The 17,691-nt window shown below is 47.9% G+C and overlaps 1 protein-coding gene across 1 annotated transcript in view; it reads left to right on the plus strand.

The window, feature by feature from the left end:
- Positions 1–17,691, plus strand: part of LOC114884825 (unconventional myosin-Vb) — a 324,223-nt gene that overhangs the window by 281,911 nt on the left and 24,621 nt on the right. The window contains exons 13-16 of the mRNA XM_029204081.1: positions 69–191; positions 822–905; positions 10,776–10,916; positions 11,837–11,934. Of these exons, the coding sequence (XP_029059914.1) occupies positions 69–191; positions 822–905; positions 10,776–10,916; positions 11,837–11,934 (446 nt within the window). The remainder of the gene's footprint in view (positions 1–68; positions 192–821; positions 906–10,775; positions 10,917–11,836; positions 11,935–17,691) is intronic.

A 17,691-nucleotide genomic window follows, 5' to 3' on the forward strand; every position in this document is an offset into this window, starting at 1 on the left:
ATCATTCTGCCTTGACTCTTGGCTTCCTTTTTCCTCTTCACAAAGCACCTGATTTTGTGGATCCACAGGTCCCCAAAGGAACTGACCAGAACTGGGCTCAGAAGCTCTACGACCGGCACTCCGGCAGCCAGCACTTCCAGAAACCCCGCATGTCCAACACGGCCTTCATTGTCGTCCACTTTGCAGATAAGGTGGGTCTCCTCTTGGTGGGCCCGGTGCTCCGTGAGCCCCGTCCAAGGTGGACTCGGGGTTCCTGGGCTAAGAGGGAGCTGACCTTTGAATTCAGAGGGCCTGGAGTCTCTTGGGTGGGGCCTTGTCTACTCTCCTGGAGCCTGAGAGAGAAGAAGAAAGAGTGATTCTTCTTCAGGTGGCTCCTTTCCTGGCAGCTGGCGTAAACTTAGAATTTCTCTACGTGGGTTGTGTTCTGTGTGCACTAGCCCAGTGCTTCTCAAATTTTCATGTGTGTGCAGGTCACCTGGGGTATTGCTCAAAGGCAAGTTCTAATTCAGTTGATCTGGGGTGAGGCTGACAAGCTGCATATAGAGCACCCAAAGGAAGCCTTCTATTAAAGGCCATCTTACAGGAACTCCTTTTTAAAAACAATTTGGTTTTCCGCAAAATGAATATTCAACTCCCTCTATGTAAACCCTGATCACGTCTTGGGTTTGCAGTTTGGATGAGAACATCTGTGGGTTTCCCATGTACGCACAGCTCTTTTCAGAAAACACTGTGGATGAGCTGAAACTACTGGAGAAGCTGCTGAGGGTCCCGGGTCAGGCTGGAGCACTAACTACCGTTTCTGTTTCCTGCCGTGGCTCCAGGTGGAGTACCTTTCAGATAGTTTTCTGGAGAAAAACAGAGACACGGTGTACGAAGAGCAGATCAATATTCTGAAGGCCAGCAAGGTAAAGAGCGTCGGAAGCAGGGAGACAGAGGCGGAGTGTCCACGGCCAGAGCCAGACAGGGTGTGGTTGGTGCCGTCCCCACTCTGGAGGGGCCGAGGCAGGGGTGCGGGGCAGGGGGAGGTGAGGGGTCTGTAGGTTATTTCAGTCTGAGAATTTGAGAACGGCCTGATGGAGGGAAGAAAGCAAGGGATGGGCAGAGGTGACTGGGAAAGATGCCAGCTAATGGAAGGACAGGGGAGCGGGGGGAACAGGAGAAGTGACAATCGGAGAGACGATGGTAGGTATAACTGTGAAAACATTGCTGGCATCCATCGGGTCATTTGTCCTCCACCTCCTACATGCAGATGTAAAAGTACTTAAACCCCTTCAAATCCTAGTATCAGTGCGTTTAATTTCTGCTTAGCAGTCTGTGGAACTTCCCTATGGCCAGAAACTTAAATGGAATAATAGGATTCAAGGGACACTTAAATCTACAATTTTGGAATGTTACTTTCTGTTATCTCCAGAATTCCAGTTATTTCCTTCTCACGAGCATGACAAAAAGATAGCCAATATTGTGTCCATTCTACAGGTAGAGGGAACAAGGCACTGAATCACCTAAACAAATATTCGTTAAGCACATACCTTGTGAGGCACTGCCCCTAAATGCACCGTGTACAAAGGTGAATAAGATAGATTCTACTCTCTAGGTGTTTACATTCTAGTGGGCTGTGAGTGGGCAGAAAAACAAGCATACAGTACCTGAAAAGAGAGGAGGTTTGGCTGGGGTGGGGGCGCAGGGAGCGTGAGCCCCGCCGTTACAGAAAGCCACCCCGCCGATGCAGGTGCCGTTGCTGGCTTCAGCCTTTCAGAGGGAACCCAGAAAAGGACTCTCTAGGATTTAGGAGGCTTTCTACCAGACCACATGGTACTGAACTCACTGCAGAGGCCTGGTAACACTAGAAATGGCAGATTAATTTCTCTTTGTGATAAGCTTTAGATGAATGCAGTTAGGGTGAGACGATGGAATGGAGAAAATACGCCCCGCAAAATGGACCCAGGCACCTAAAGACAAGTAAATCACGTGGCCCCGAGGCCAGGGTTTTAGGGAGGATTTGAGTCAGTACCAGCGATGTGGGCGGCCCGGGGCAGACCCCGGCCCCATGCCATCTCCCGATATCTGGAGCATCAGGGAATTAGTCGTCACTAAGACAAATTTGCTTTGGGTAAATGTGCATGTCAGTGCAAGATTAACCCCTCGGCTTGCCAGGTGTCCAGCCCTCTAGTCCATGGTGGTTGACGTGACTTTTTCCATTCTTTGCAAGGGAGGTGGGGAACGGGAGAAAAGCCACAGGGAGAGAGTAGCAGTGGATGGTTTGAGCCCTGAGGAGCACGTGTCCTCATTGTGTGCGTCTTAGAAGTTAGACGCCTGTGACCTCCTGTTACCGTGACACTGGCCTTAGAGGGCTGAGAAACTTTTGTTACAAGTTTCTCCTTTCAGGTGGGAGCACAAGTGAGGGGCATGGCAGCGTCTGGTTCTGCCATTGATTTTTGTCTTACTTTGAGTGTCTCTTAGGGATCCCAGAATCTAGAAGGGAATCTCTCACACTCTCTCTCCAGCAGATCATCTGTTATTAGTCAGTGAGATTTTTTTTCTTATTTTTATTTAACAAACTTTATTGAATATTTGTGTGGTATGTAGTAGTAACAAATGTATGTAGTTAACCTCACAGAACTTACAGTCTAGTGAAAAGATACAGAGTTTAATCAGAAATTGTGGTAATGCTGTGAAGGTCAAGAAGAAGGTTTTATGGAAAAGAGTAATAGGAATGTGCTGGGAGTCCCCAAGGTCACCCCCAAATTGAACCATTTGCTAGGAAGACTCACAGAACTCAGCATATTGTAGTACTCATGGCTATGATTTATTACAGCAAAAGGATACAAAGCGAATCAGCAAAGGGAGAAGGTGCACGGGGTGAAGTCCAGGGGAGACCAGGTGCAAGCTTCCAGAGTCCTCTTCCGCTGGAGTCACACTGAATATACTTAATTCCCACACTGAGTTGTGATGATGCCTGTGACCTGTCTACCAGAGCAGCTCACCTGAGCCTGGGCACTTAGTGTTCCCTACTGAGAGTCAGTGACGTGGGCACCGTTTGCCTAGCACATACTGAAATTCCAGACTCCCAGAAGGAAAGCAGGTTCATTCAGCATAAGCCATATTGTTTGCATAAACAGTTTAGGCTCAGTAAACCATTCTTATCAGGGACTGCTGAAAACCCTCTCAAAATCCACATTTCCAGACACCAGCCAAGGGTCAACCTTGTAAGCAGGCCTTTCTAGGATGGCAGTCTCAGGCCTGCCATGTTAGCTCTTTTCTAAATAGGGGTATCATTGTAGATTGAGTTTTTATTAGAAATGAAATGTAGGCTTATAAAAATTCACATAGTATAGAAATATGTAAAATGAAAGTATTCTCTCCCATTCCTGACCTCCCTTTTGATGAATTCCCATTCTGATGATACAAACATACTGGTACATCTTTTTAAGATTGAAATGGGGACTTCCCTGGTGGCGCAGTGGATAAGAATCCACCTGCCAATGCAGGGGACACGGGTTTGATCCCTGGTCCGGGAAGATCCCACGTGACGAAGAGCAACTAAGCCCATGTGCCACAACTACTGAAGCCCATGCGCCTAGAGCCCGTGCTCCGCAACAAAAAGAAGCCACTGCAATGAGAAGCCCGTGCACTGCAACGAAGTGTAGCCCCCGCTCAACTAGAGAAAGCCCGCAGCACCTAAGACCCAACACAGCCAGAAAAAAAAAAAAAAAAAAAAGATTGAAATGAATTGCATTATACATTGTCCTCTCTAATTTTTCACTTACCATTGGCCATCTTTCCACGTGAGTACATATCCACTTCTTTTCTTTTTATAAACAGCTATTGGTATTTTGCTAATTCAACTAATACTGCATGGAATGCCCTTTACATATATCTTTGCTTACTTGTATAGTTATGTCTGTAAAAGTTTAGAAATGGAATTGGCAGTTCAAAGAATATGCACTTCAAAAGTCTAGAGGTATTGCTAAGTTGGAGTGTAAAATAGGTCTGTGATCTACTCTTAAATGGTACCAACTCCTTTCTGTTCCCTGTCCACCTGCCACAACTCTAGCCTCCCCCTTCAGCAACTAACATTTCTAAAGAACCAATGACCTTGTTGTCAGACCCTTGCACCTCCATCCCAGCAAACCCTCAGAGGTGCTGTGATGGTGACCAGCAGTACTCAGAGATGAACCGAGAGAGGCTTCTAGGCCCACCAGACCCCAGCAGGAGGAGGGAGTGCCGAGAACTCTCCACCCTGGACCCATTTCAGACATCCCAGAGGAGGGAAAGCAGAGATCGACACTAGGTCACTATAAACCTACAGATGGGATTTCCACAGACTGCAGCTACGGATCAGAGTGATCAGAAATGTGCTTTAAATCATTTGGACAGATGGACACCTCCGGCGACGTCTGTCATTGTAGCATTTTTAAAACTCATAGTTTAAAATGAGCCTCTATTGTTTTCTTTAATTTTTTTTCACAGTAGTCCCACAAGGTTTATGTTTCTAAGGCGCACTTAAAAGCAGAGAGAAAAATAAAGACCTGGAAAGATGCAAGCCTATGGTATCCAGTTAATGCCCAATTTTTTTATTGGTTTTCTTGTCACTAAGCATAGCTAGATCTTAGATCCTGTAGGTAAACCCATAGTTTTACTTAAAGTATTTTTATCTGGGGGGAGACCTATTAGCTTTTTTCTTTTGTGTGGCATCCCTGATAAGAAATTAACAAATTACTGTGAAAAATTAAGCAGTATGGGATGGAAGACTACCATATACCCTATCAGCCAAAAGGATGTTTGAAGAGTTCCCACTAAGAGCAGCGAGATAAAACGGTGTTAATGAGAATGTAATTAGTAAAGCCAGTTACATTGCCTAAGAGGCTATAATATAGCTAATTGCTTTCTCCGCTGTCAGAGAGCTATAAATAGAGACTTAAGAGATGCCTCTTTAAAACATGATTTCAGGTTAACAGACTGATTTGTTTTAGATGCTAAAGGTGGAGGGTTTTCCTTCTTAGTGTTTATTGTAAAAAGCAATATTTTATCAATCTGAAAAAAAAATCTCGAAAGGAGAATTTTTTTCTTCTGGAGATTTCCTCTTCTGGGGCAGTGCTGAGTGTAAGTCAGAGAGATAGGCAGTGGGTCCAGAGTTTATGCCAGCAGGTGCTGGGCAGTGAGGGCCACGCTGGGCCGTGTTCCTAGGCAGGCAGCCCTGATGCCATCTCTCCACGCCATCCTAGCGGAAGGGATCTCGAGACCAATGTGGTCCAGAGGCCAAGTAGACCATATTAGCCCAAAGCTGCCTACCCTGGGCCATGACAATCCCAGAGGTCCAGGAGTCAGGATGGAGTAGCTCCAACAAGGCCCAAACTCCATCTCCCCCCATCTCTGTTCTCCCTCAACTTCAGCTCATCAAGGGTGACAATGCATGCGTTCCATTGCTTTCCGTGCTGCTAGCTTCCTTACAGGTTATACACACATTTCATTCTGAGCAAACGCATTTGCTTTAAATTTTAATTTATTTTTTATATAATAACCTTTGAGTCAACATACTATATAACATTTGCTTTTAAGTGTTTTTGGAATGCTTCCTGTTTAAAATCAGTTTGTACTGGTAGTTAAAACGCCTCTACCAACATTTAGAATAAATAGGTAACTATGTGAGAGAGAACTTTAGTCAGTAAAGCAAGATAATCATTCCCTGCAGCCCAGGAAGGTCCCCCTTTCCTTCTTTAAACAAATGAAGTACTGAGACTTTTCCTCCAAATCCTCTTCAAAACCCCTTTAAACAGAATATTTCTTACCTAAAAGTTTGATATTTTTTTCCCCCAGAGGGTAGCATTTACCACGTAAAAGAATTGATTGAAAAGAAAATGTGTTCGTTACTTTGTTTACGGCCGTAGCTTTTAAAGATAAGATTCTAGACAAGAGATTCCAATCAAATGGTTATTATAGTGTGTCTTATTTTAGTTTCACATGTCTGTTTTAAAGAAAAGATATTTTATGTTCATATAAATGGAAATGAATAGGTGTGATTTCCAAGGTAACAGCTATGTATGTACCTGTAACTGACATTTTTCTTAAACTGTCAAGTGGTCTTTAGAAAGTGTTTTCATACTTCTTTTAATCCCTTTTCAAATAGATCTGCCTCAGGCTTTTAAAATCTATATATAGACTTGAATAGCAGAGAGCATGAAAGCCAGTACCTCTGGACACTTTGAAATAAGTGACAAGTAGTATCAGGGAAGTACTTGGTTTGTTTGAAGGTTTTATCTAAGTGTTTTCAAGACTGAAGAGAGTAAATTTTTAGAAAGGCCCAGGTGGATCGTGTTTCTGAGGGCTGCCCTAAGATGAATCGTAGTACTTCTAGTACTGGTTGGTCGTCTGGTAAATAGACTTTCCAGTCACTCTAATAGCAGAACTGGAGTTAGTCAATTAAAAAAAAATTTTTTTTTTCTCTCACTCAGAAATGTGTTCCTTTGCATGAATCCTTTTTCAAACAGGAACTTGGTAACTACTTTTCATTGGGACTTGGGGTTAATTTACAGCTGGGACACTCCTGGGACAAGGAGGTCCGTGTCTGGCCCAGCCCCCTTGTCCTGGTCTTTTACTACTGCCTGCAGCCTGAGGTTGAACATGGTGCCTGTCCGTCTTTCAGTCCTGTGGTCAAATTAGATGTCTCTGTACGTTTACTGAGTTTATCACACAAATTCTGTATAGGATGTAAAGCCTGCCCCTCCTCCTTAAAGTCCCAACAAACTCATCTTCTTCTCCATCCCAGGGACCCTACCACTTCCAAATGCGGTCTCAACAGCAGGGACCTACAATTAAAACATAACTTTCTTGTTGTTTGTTTTTGCGGTACGCGGGCCTCTCACTGTTGTGGCCTCTCCCGCTGAGGAGCACAGGCTCTGGACGCGCAGGTTCAGCGGCCATGGCTCACGGGCTCAGCCGCTCCGCGCCATGTGGGATCTTCCCGGACCGCGTCACGAACCCGTGTCCCCTGCATCGGCAGGCGGACTCTCAACCACTGCGCCACCAGGGAAGCCCTAAAACATAACTTTTAAAATAAAATTCAAATTCTCCAGACTAAACCTTGGTTGTTCCCAAATTATAGCACAGTGCCAGTGTAGATTAAAATCTGCCTTGAACAAAAGTTTTCCTTTTTTGTTCTTAAGTTATAAATCCTGTAATATGTCAAATTAAAAAAAAAAGGCATAGCTTTTCTGATTGAAGCAAGAGAAAGCGGCTTACGTTTTAAAATACTCTTATAATTGAATCCGATTTCAAAGTTCCTCCTGTGGTTCTGATACATGCTCCTGACCTTAGAAGTTAACAGATTTTTCACAGAAAAAGCCACTACTAACGATTTCAGTACATTAGACCCCTTAAACAGTGTAGTCATGCAGTTGGTAACTTCTACCCAAGACTCAAACATCTTGGAAGTCTATTTCTGAAAGTATATGAATTAGAATAATTTAATCAGTTTATATATTGTTTAGACTTGGCAGACTGAATCACTGATGTCTTTAGAATGTGAACCTGGCTTCAGCCTCCCATTAATTATTTCCCTATGGAAATTTCTAGTCGCCACTCTGCCTGGGCACCTGACCTTTTTTCACGTGTGCCTTGGCTCTCTAGCACCAGTTTACAGAGTCCCCATGCCTGGGCTGTCCTCTCCCCCCACCCCTCCATCCCCTACCCCTGTTCTCAGTTAATATGTGTGATGGTGGCTCTCTGCCATGGTCAGTGAGGACCAGCAGGTCTGTAAACAGGGGGTTACTGGGTATGGTTTGGATTTAGAGAAAACTGGCTGTGGGGTAGAATGTGTTTGTATGAACGTATGCCTGGAGGTAGGGCACTCGAGTTTTGTAGGTGACTATAGTGACCCAGGAGAGAGCTCAGGTGGACCTGAACCAGTGCAGCGATGTTCTGGTTGATCGAGAAAGGACTGCTGAGACTTAACCATGGACAGAACTTGGTGATTGATGGGAATGAGAAGTAGGGTGATGGCAGGATCTCTAACCTAAATCTGGGAAGACAGCAGGTGGTGGTGGTTTGGGCCATGTTGAATTTGGAGTTTCCAGTGGAACACCCAGAGGGAGGAGAAGCAGGATATTCAGCAGGTGGTTAGAACTATGGACCCTGGCAGTGGAAGAAAATCAAGATGGAGAGACGGGCTTGAAGGTGACAGTTGAAGCCATGGGCATGAAGGATACTGTCCAGGGAATGAGTGTTAGAAAAATTAAGTGGTGAGGATGCAGTTTTGGGGATCAGCAACTCAAAGGAGAGAAGTGCAGAAGATGGACCAGCAAAAGGTGCTGGGAAAGAACACATTGGGAAAAGTAGGCAGAAAGTCGGAGGAATGTGGACCTGCTGAATCTCAGGGAAGAGGTCTTCAGAGAGGAGGCCGTGGTCAGTGCTTCCAGCCCTGGCTCCTCCATTAACCAAGAGCCCTGGGCGACCTGATGCCGCCCGCCGTGGTTGCTGTGGGGCGACTGGGGGTTGAAGCAGGGTCTGGTAGGGCCCTCCTCCCAGAGCTGCTCTTTCCTCACCTGCCACAGGAAGTTGAGGGTTGATCTTTATGGTTCTTCCAGATTTAAATTCTATGATTCTGTTTCCTCTACAGCTCAAAAATATAACTTTCTCAGGCATCTGTACTTTCACAATGTAGACAGATTATATATATATATATATATATATACCCCCAATAAAAATAATAAAACTAGATCATGTATGAGTGCTTATTCTATGCCGGGCACTCTTCTCTGTACTCATGTGGATTTTCTCCTTTAGTCTTCTCTTCAGCTCTCATCCTCCATCAGTGGGGAAGGCTAGGAGGCTGTAGGTTCAGCAAGCCTAGGGCTCAGGGCCCAGCACAGACTCGGGTGGTACCCAGGTGGCACAGGCTGAGCCTGGGAGAGGCAGAAATGAGTGGACGAAGTGATCTGGGAAAGGGTCGTGGAGGAGGCAGGGCCAGACCCTGAGAGATGGGACTCTCGGGATGAGCAGGTAGGAGAAGGGGGTGGGTGTTTCAGATAAGAATAATGGTGAGCAAAGGTGGGAATAACAAGCGTGGTGGTTTATGTGACAGTAAAGTGATCAACTTCATCTAGAGACTGTCATACAGAGTGAAGGAAGTCAGAAAGAGGAAAGCAAATGGCATATAATATCGCTTATATGTGGAATCTAGAAAAATGGTAGAGATGAACTTATTTGCAAAGCCGAAATAGAGACACAGATATAGAGAACAAACTTACGGTTACCAAGGGGGGAAGCAGGGGTGGGATGAACTGGGAGATTGGGATTGACGCATATACACTACTATGTATAAAATAGGTAACTAATGAGAACCTACTGTATAGCACAGGGAGCTCTACTCACTACTCTGTGGTGACCTAAGTGGGAAGGAAATCTAAAAAAGAGTGGATACATGTATGCGTATAACTGATTCGCTTTGCTGCACAGCAGGAACTAACACAGCATTGTAAAGCAACTATACGCCAATAAAAATTAATTTAAAGAAAAAATGTATTACCTGAGAGGGGGTGAGTGGGATCCGATTGCAGAGCCCCCAGAAGACAGACTCAGGGCATTCAGAATTGGCGGGAGGAGATGGGAGACAGCATCGTTATGGGGGCTGTGGGAAGAAAGGTGCAGGGGATGTGACGGACCAGAGCCTGGACACGGAGGCACAAGCATTTGAGCCTCTCTTCTGTTGGGATTGGGAGTGGCTCAGGGCTGGAGAGTGGGGCCTGGGGCTCCTTTTGTTCCCTCCCCCCATGCAGGCATGTGGTAGTGGCCTTACAACACTTGATTCTATCCCCAGCATCCACTTCCCCAAGGGATGCTGGCAGGACTAGTTTTGTAGGGGACGGGGGAGGGCTGGGACTCTCTGTCCCACCTGCCCCTCACACATGGTCTGATCTTCACCCTGGTACACACAGTGCATTAACAGAGAGGTATTCTTATTTAGTCTCATAACAACTCCACGTTATGGGTACATTCTTATCCCTATTTTACTGGTGAAGAAAATAAGGCTTAAGGAAGTTAAATAACTTTACAAGACCCAGTAATAATAAGTATGGAAAAATTTAAACAGTTTTCTTAGAACATAGCTACCTTCTACCACACCGGAAGGGAAAGAAGTTTTGCCCATCTTTGTAGGTAAAGGTTAAGTGAGATTGTCTGGGAAAATTACTTGTTTGCTTTCTTTAAATTGAGACATAATTCTTGTACCAAAAGTTCACCCTTTTAAATTGTGTAATTCAGTGGTTTTAGTATATTCACCAAGTTGTACAACTATCGCCATGCTAAATTCCAGAATATTTTCATCACTCCAAAAAGAAACTCTGTCCCCATCAGCAGGCATTTCACTTTGCCCCTCCCCTCGCCCCTGGCAAACCGTATACGACCTCCTGTCCCCTGGACATTTCCTGGAAATGGGATCACACACTGTGCGGTCCTCTCTGTCCGGCTTCTTTCACTTGGCGTGTTTCCAGGGTTCACGCAGGTTGTGGCATGTATGAGGACTTCATTCCTTTATATTTTTTGTTGAGTAATATTGCATCGCGTGTATTTACCATATTCTGCTCATCTGTCCATCAGTTGATGGGCATTTGGGTTGTCCCTGCTTTGTGGGCATTAGGAATAATGCTGTACATGTGTAACGCTATTAGGAATAATGTGGACGTGTATTTCCAGTTCTCTCAGGCGTGTGTTGGAAAGCTACTTGGAAAGAGTGTAAGCAGCATAAAGTCCAAGAACTCGTTCTCTGTGTTTGTTTCTAGCTCCCCCTGGTGGCTGACTTGTTCCACGATGGCAAAGACTCTGCTCCTGCTGCCACCACATCTTCAAAGATCAGCGTTCGCTCTGCCAGACCCCCCCTGAAAGCCTCCAACAAGGAGCACAAGAAAACCGTGGGCCACCAGGTCAGCCCCAGGCCTCATGGCGGGAGCTGTGGGCCCTGGCACGTGTAGCGGGGCTGCCTCTCTGGAGACGAAGGATGTAGGTGCAGAGTCAGAGGGAGGCCAGAGTGGCCTCGGCCTCCCCATCCCCAGCACCCAGCCCGGTCTTTCTGTGCCCTTTGAAGAAGGAAACTGCGAAACCTTCTCTTGAGGGAGCTGGCAGGAGAGAGAAAGAGGATGACTCCAGCCCCACACGATGCGTCTAATCCTTGTGGGGATTGTAGATGTTGCCGGACCACAGACACCTGTGGGCGAGGCCAGAGGTCTAGAGGTGCAGTTGTTGAGGGAGGGGTCAATAGCCTGGGGACCCAGAAACTGAGAAACAGCTCCTGCTGTGGGTTTGCTGTGGGATTTTATGTCCAGTGTGTCTCCCAAGAGAAGAGAGTGCCTGCTGAGCCCCTGGCAACCACTGACCTTAATACTTTGATGGATTCCCGGCTCTGAGCATTTCCTATAAGGCAGTAATTCCCGGGCTGCCCGGGCACCACGTGTCAGGGCTCCAGGGCCTCACGTTTAGGACTCATGGGCCTCCATTCACAGCGATGGTCCCTCTCACGCTCTTAGCACTTGCTCACCTTATCTCATCTGATCGGGGCACTGAATGAGACGCATCCGGGCGGTCTCTCCCCACGTGCTTTGAGGAGCCCCGGTGCCGGGGATGTGGGAGGGCCTTGGTTTTGGTCATGCAACCAGGCAGCTGTCAGAGCTGGAGTCTGACACCAGGTCCCTGGGTGTCCCCCTGTCCTGGGTTAAACAGGAATGATCTAAACAATAAGAGTATTAACAGATACTACCACCAGTCTGTGTGTGCTCCTTTTTGTTCCTTATTCGGCCACAAAGCTGAAGACAAATAAATCACCAGTCGCTGATCTTTGTCTCCCCAGTTCCGCACCTCCCTGCACCTGCTCATGGAGACCCTGAACACCACAACGCCGCACTACGTCCGCTGCATCAAGCCCAACGACGAGAAGCTCCCCTTCCGGTGAGTGCCGGCCTCTTCGTGTGGCCTTACAAGTTCAGGTGCAGCAGGGGCAGGCACAGCCTCTCAGAGGTCTGCAATCTTCAGCAGGATGAGTAGCTGGTCCTGCACTCCCCAAATGGTTTATATGCCGAATACAGGTTGTGCCTGTCTGCCGTCTGGAGGATTCAGGGGGTTGAGAAGGTCCAGTTCCCCGATCTCCTGTTGCTTACAGTGGTGTCGAATGTGCCCACGAACCCGAGAACCACTTAGAAGTGTGCCGTTAAATGCAGACATAGTGTGTCTCACAGTGACTGCTCAGTTCGGAGACCGGAGTATGTCCGGAGTGGTCAGGGAAGGCTTCTTGATGGAGGAAGCATAACCTAAAGCAGTGTGTCGATGCAGATGGTCCCATTTCTCACATCCCCTCTCCTGCTGGGCTTCCGGAGTTACCCACACTTGCTCACCTTCCCCTCACTCTAACCCCAATTCTGCCACTACTCCTACCTTAAAAATTTTCTTCCATTTCTGTCACCACTCCCATGGTTGGCCTCACCCAAATGTGGGGAGCAGTGACTCTTCAGTATCTTTGTCATTTCTGGGTTGTGCCAGATTCCAGCCAGCCTTTCTGCAGGCCTGCTGCAGCTTCATTGGCCCCCTCACATTCAACGTGTCTGACACCAGACTCATCCTTTCCCCCTTGAATGTTTCCTCTTTACTTGGTCTCTGTTGTAGTAAATGGCATAATGATTTCCTGACATCTCATCCACCCGCCAAACTTCGTTCTTCCAAACCAGAAACCTGGAGTCTCTCTAGACCGGTGCTGTCCAGTAGAACTTTCTGTGATGATGGAACTCTTCTATAATCTGCCTTGACCAGCATGGTAGCCGCTAGTCACATGTGACCATTGAGTTCTTACAATGTGGCTGGTGTGACTGAGAAAGTGAATTATTAATTTCATTTTAATTACTTACAAGTGGCTAGTGGCTACCATACTGGACAGCATGACCCTTGATTCTTTCCTCTCCCTTACTCCCCAGGATCCAGTCGTTGTCAAAGTCCCACAGAGTCTACTTGAAAATTTCTCACACTGGTCTCCCTCATCTCTCCCTTCCACTTCGGCCTTGTTTCAGACTCTCTTCATCTCTTGCCTGGAACACTGCCCTGCGCCTTTAGAATGGTCTCTCACTCACCTCTGCAGCCTCTTCTTCGGTTACCCTGAGCCTCCACATGTGCTATTCCCTCTGGCCGGAGAAGGGATATTTTTAAATTTTTCAAGCACTTTCCTCCCATCTTTCTGATTTCCTTTTTGGTCCTGGCGTAATTTCTTTCTGTGAAATAATTTATTTTGGCAACTCTGACTCTCAGAATGAATATCTGAACTGCCTTCTGCAATTTGTATCAGTTAATAAAGCTTGAATTCCACTCACAGGAACCTTGTGCTGAAAAAGGTTAGGAAGACAGCGTCAAATCAGCCTTCTTTGAAGCGTGCTGACGGTTCATTCTTCTCCCTTCCTCCAAGTTTCCGAGACACGCTTAGGAATTCCCCCCGTGTGGCATCTGTTTACCAGCTGCCTCCAGAAGAAAAGAGGCTGTTAGAAACACAGCATGTGTGAAAGACTTAGATTATGTGTGAAGGGCAGGAGTGGAGTACTGGGCCCGGGAGAGGAGAGTCCAGGGCTGGCACCAGCTCTGTCCCCCCAGCCAGCGCGACCTTGGGCAGTTCATTCGTCAGACCGGACGCCCGCCATGTGCCGAGTTCTCATGCTGGGTCTCCCCTCCCAAGTGAGAGAAGACGCTGGGGACTTTCAAAGGGACTTTCTAGTCCTAATATCCCATTTTTCTAAGACCCTCCTTTTCCTTCGGGACCAAAATCTTCCTCCCAATAAAGAAAATGGGGGGAAATACAGAACCAAGTCAGAAAGCCTGGATTCTCTGCTACCAATTATTTGGCGAATCCCGAACTAGTCCTTTACCCTCTTAGTCTCATTTCCTCATCTGTTCATTGTGGTTAAAGAAATAATTATCCTGATGGAAGAATTCAAGGAGGTAATGGAGATTATTTGTGACACGCATAAAAATGTATGCCATTAAAATATATGATCTGGGCTTCCCTGGTGGCGCAGTGGTTGAGGGTCAGCCTGCCGATGCAGGGGACACGGGTTCGTGCCCCAGTCCGGGAGGATCCCACATGCCGCGGAGTGGCTGGGCCCGTGAGCCATGGCCGCTGAGCCTGCGCGTCTGGAGCCTGTGCTCCGCAACGGGAGAGGCCGCAGGGGTGAGAGGCCCGCGTACCGCAAAAAAAAAAATATATATATATATATATATATGATGTTGTTGACATTCTGGAAGGAAAGTGCTATATCCCTCCTCCCATCCCCTAAAACTAGGCTTTCTCAACCTCAGCACTCTTGACATTTTGGCCCAGGGAATTCTTTGCTGTGGGGTGTCCTGTGTGCTGGAAGAAGCTTAGCAGCATCCCCGGCTTCTGCCCACTAGATGGGAACATCCCTACTATTGTGACAACTAAAAATGTTTTAAAGCATCACCACATGTTCCTTGGAGGGCAGAATTGCCCCCAGTGGAGAGCTGCTTTCCTGCACTGAATGCTTTGTTAGCATCTCTTTTATAAAAGTCTTTCTCTCTACCTCTTCCTGTATTCAGAAACCATCTGTCCAGAGCACTGGGCTAGGACAGGTGGAATGACAGTGAATAAGACGTAGCCTTCATCCTTAAGGAGTTGCCAGCCCCAAATAACTGTTGACCACATGGAAGGAGTGACTGTCAGTGGGTCTGTAGAAGCCACAGCAGCATAGAGACGAGAGGGCATGAAGTGTCCAGGAAGGAGGTGGCCTAGGGTGTGTGTGATCATCTGGGGTGGCTCGTCGGAGGAACTGGCCAGGTTTCCTGAAGGCCAGTCCACTGATCTTAGAAGCGGGTGGTCCTGAGCACCTCGGACTCCTGCGTGTTGCGTGCACAGCACCGCAGAGCCCCAGGCAGCCTGTGTGGAAATCAACCAGGCGGCACCACGGGCGGAGGTCCCACTCTGTGTCCAGCAAGCTTCCGGCTCTGCTGAACCTGCACAGTTTATTGAGAGAGGAGAGTATAACCCTACATTTCAGCAGTTGGACCCTTACATATCTTTGGTAATTTTTCAGTCCAGACTTAGGTGTTGCTTGTCTGCACCGTGGCCCTCCCAAATTTAATAGGTGGAAGGGCTGGTCTTCACTCCCAGTTACTGGTAACTAATGCAGGGAGGCAGACTGAGAGAGTTTAACAGTGAGTTTTCTTTACTATCAGGGAGATAAGATTAAGGCACAGAAGGCAGGCTTTACGTGTCCCTCCCCTGGGGGGTGTGGACAGGGGAGGGTCATGGCAGTATCTTCTTGGTATACTGTCTTCTTGGGTTTTTTCTAACAGCTTCCTCTCTTTTATGTCACTCGATCATTACAACAAACCAGTAGATTAGACTTGGGCAGATATTCTCAGCTCTCATTGAATGAGTGAGGAAGACGAGGTCCAGAGAGAGTGTTTTGCCCAAGGTGACGTTAGCTGCTGGTGGCAGAGCTAAGGCCAGTCCAAGTTCCCCTTCAGCCTTGCTCGTTTCCCCCACCACGGGGAAGAGGATGTGTGAGGAAGGACGGGATTTTGCTGAGGTCATCAAGAAGCAGGGAAGAATGTTAAAGCTGAGTTCAAAAATTATTTGCCACATGCCTTCCATGGGACCAACTCGGTGTGTGGGCCCCAAGAGAAGACGTTTCCCCCAAAGAGCTTCCACAGCACTGCATGGGAGCAGGGGTCATGTTCCCAAGCCACTCTCCAGCCATCAGACAGGACCTGGTCCAGGGCTGGCATGCCCAGTTTTCACAGACATGATAACGGGGTCCAGAGCAGGAGGAGATGGGGGTGCTGGGGAAGAGTAATAGTCCTTTGAAGGAGGGAACGGCCTGTCAGTGACAGTTAGCTCATTTTTCCACCCAGGAAGCAGCAGGAGGTCATGGAGGAAGTAGGGACCCCAGCTAGACCCACAGCTCACAAAGGACTAGAGGTCACAGATGCTCGCCAAGCATGCTGCCCGTCCCCACCATGTGCAGCAGGTTGAACTTGACCCCGTAGTTGTGCCAAGCAAAGGGAAGAAGCCGATGGCCAGTCGAGATCCTGGCTGCAGGGTGCCTCGAGGGAGAGGCTGCTGTGAGCAGAAAACCTTTCCCAAGGACAAGCACGTCCGCGTTGCCTTCCTGACTCAGGGCCCAGCTGACCACTTGAGAGGCGAGAGGAGCAGAACCTGTAAACGGCAGAGCCTGCCTCCCAAAGGCCGCCTTGGATCTCTCGAGGTCACAGGCAGCCTTTATGTCCCTCGGACGTACAGCTTCTTATGAAACTGATCACCACTACCCGTATGAAGGTCCTCCTCGGATCCCAGAACTGAGCCGAATCCTGGGGCGGCCTCAGCAAAATTACAAAGTAGGTGGCATAGTAAGAGGTTCAGCCTACGTTCTAGTCTCGGCACGAGTGTTTCCTTTCGTCCTGTAAGACCCTTCCACTAAGGAGCTTCTTCTCTGCCTAAAAAAGATGAAATTAACTCCTCTGAAGTAACTGTTGGTGTTCAGGACTCTGCAGAATTCAGCGCTTAGTTGTGCCTTACACGCTCAAAGTGCCATGTTCACCCTGGGGCTGGAGTCATCAGGAAGACTGTATGGACGAGCTGGGTGTCCAAAGAAGGGAGGACTTGGGCAGGCAGGGGGAGGTGGGAGGAAGTCAGAGTGAGCCCAGGCCTGGAGGAGGACGAGGGCGTCTCCCGGGACGCCGAGCCCTGCGCATTGGAACCAAGAGAGTGAGTGCCCGGGGAAGGTCAGCTCGCGGTCTTCAGTCACTTGGAAAATGCCTGCCGTTTCCCCACCACCAAGTGCCCGCTGAGCCCAGGCCACTGCAGGGCACCATCTGCCTCAGTGGACTCCTGGGCCTCTGGCCCACGTGCAACTCACCGTAAGAGAGCAACGTGACCAGGGGCCGAGCAGGTCGTAGAGACGGGAGGACAGAGAGGGTGTGTCCCATGGAGAGATGTGAATCGAGGGCAGTCGACCCCAGGCCACGTCCTTCCTGCAGAATTCCAGAATCCTGAATGGGTCCAGCTGCTGGGAGAAGAGCATCTGGGGCTGTCCGGGAGCGTGGCAGACAAATGTGGTGAGAGGTTGCCTGCTGAGCCCTCCCGGGTCCTAGAAGTAAAGAAGCTGCCATCTGCATTTACCCAACAGGGCAAGTAGGCTGCCTGACTGCCCGGCCAGGTGTGCGCTGAAGCCGGTACAATCCGCAGGATCCGGGACTGAGTCTGGAGGGCCTCACCCCTGCCCTCCCTCCTCCCAGAGTGCAAGGAGCAAGAGGCCCTCGGCTTGTAGCCAGGCTTCAGAACAGCCAGAAAGAAATAGAAACACTTATTCCTCATCCCAAATATAAATGATTAATTCTAGTTCAGCTTAATTCTTTCTCCACGAAGACTCCCTGATTACCCCAGCCAACCTCAACATCTTTCCCTCTAGTTTCTTTCAGCATTTTTACCACCTTTATCGCATACTGCCTTGTGGTTTACTTCTTCTATACACTTCTCTCCTCTTCAAGTGTGGATGCTCTTAGAAAACCCAGACCATGTCTGACTTTTTATTCCAGTGTCCTACTCAGTGTATGTGTAGGACATACGTGTACACCCAGAATAAACACACACATATACCCAGAATAAACACACACACACCCAGAATAAACACACACACATACCCAGAATAAACA

This window comes from Monodon monoceros, unplaced genomic scaffold, assembly GCF_005190385.1.
Source record: "Monodon monoceros isolate NGI ecotype Baffin Bay Population unplaced genomic scaffold, NGI_Narwhal_1 Contig4285_ctg1, whole genome shotgun sequence".
NCBI classification, from domain to species: Eukaryota; Metazoa; Chordata; class Mammalia; order Artiodactyla; family Monodontidae; genus Monodon; species Monodon monoceros.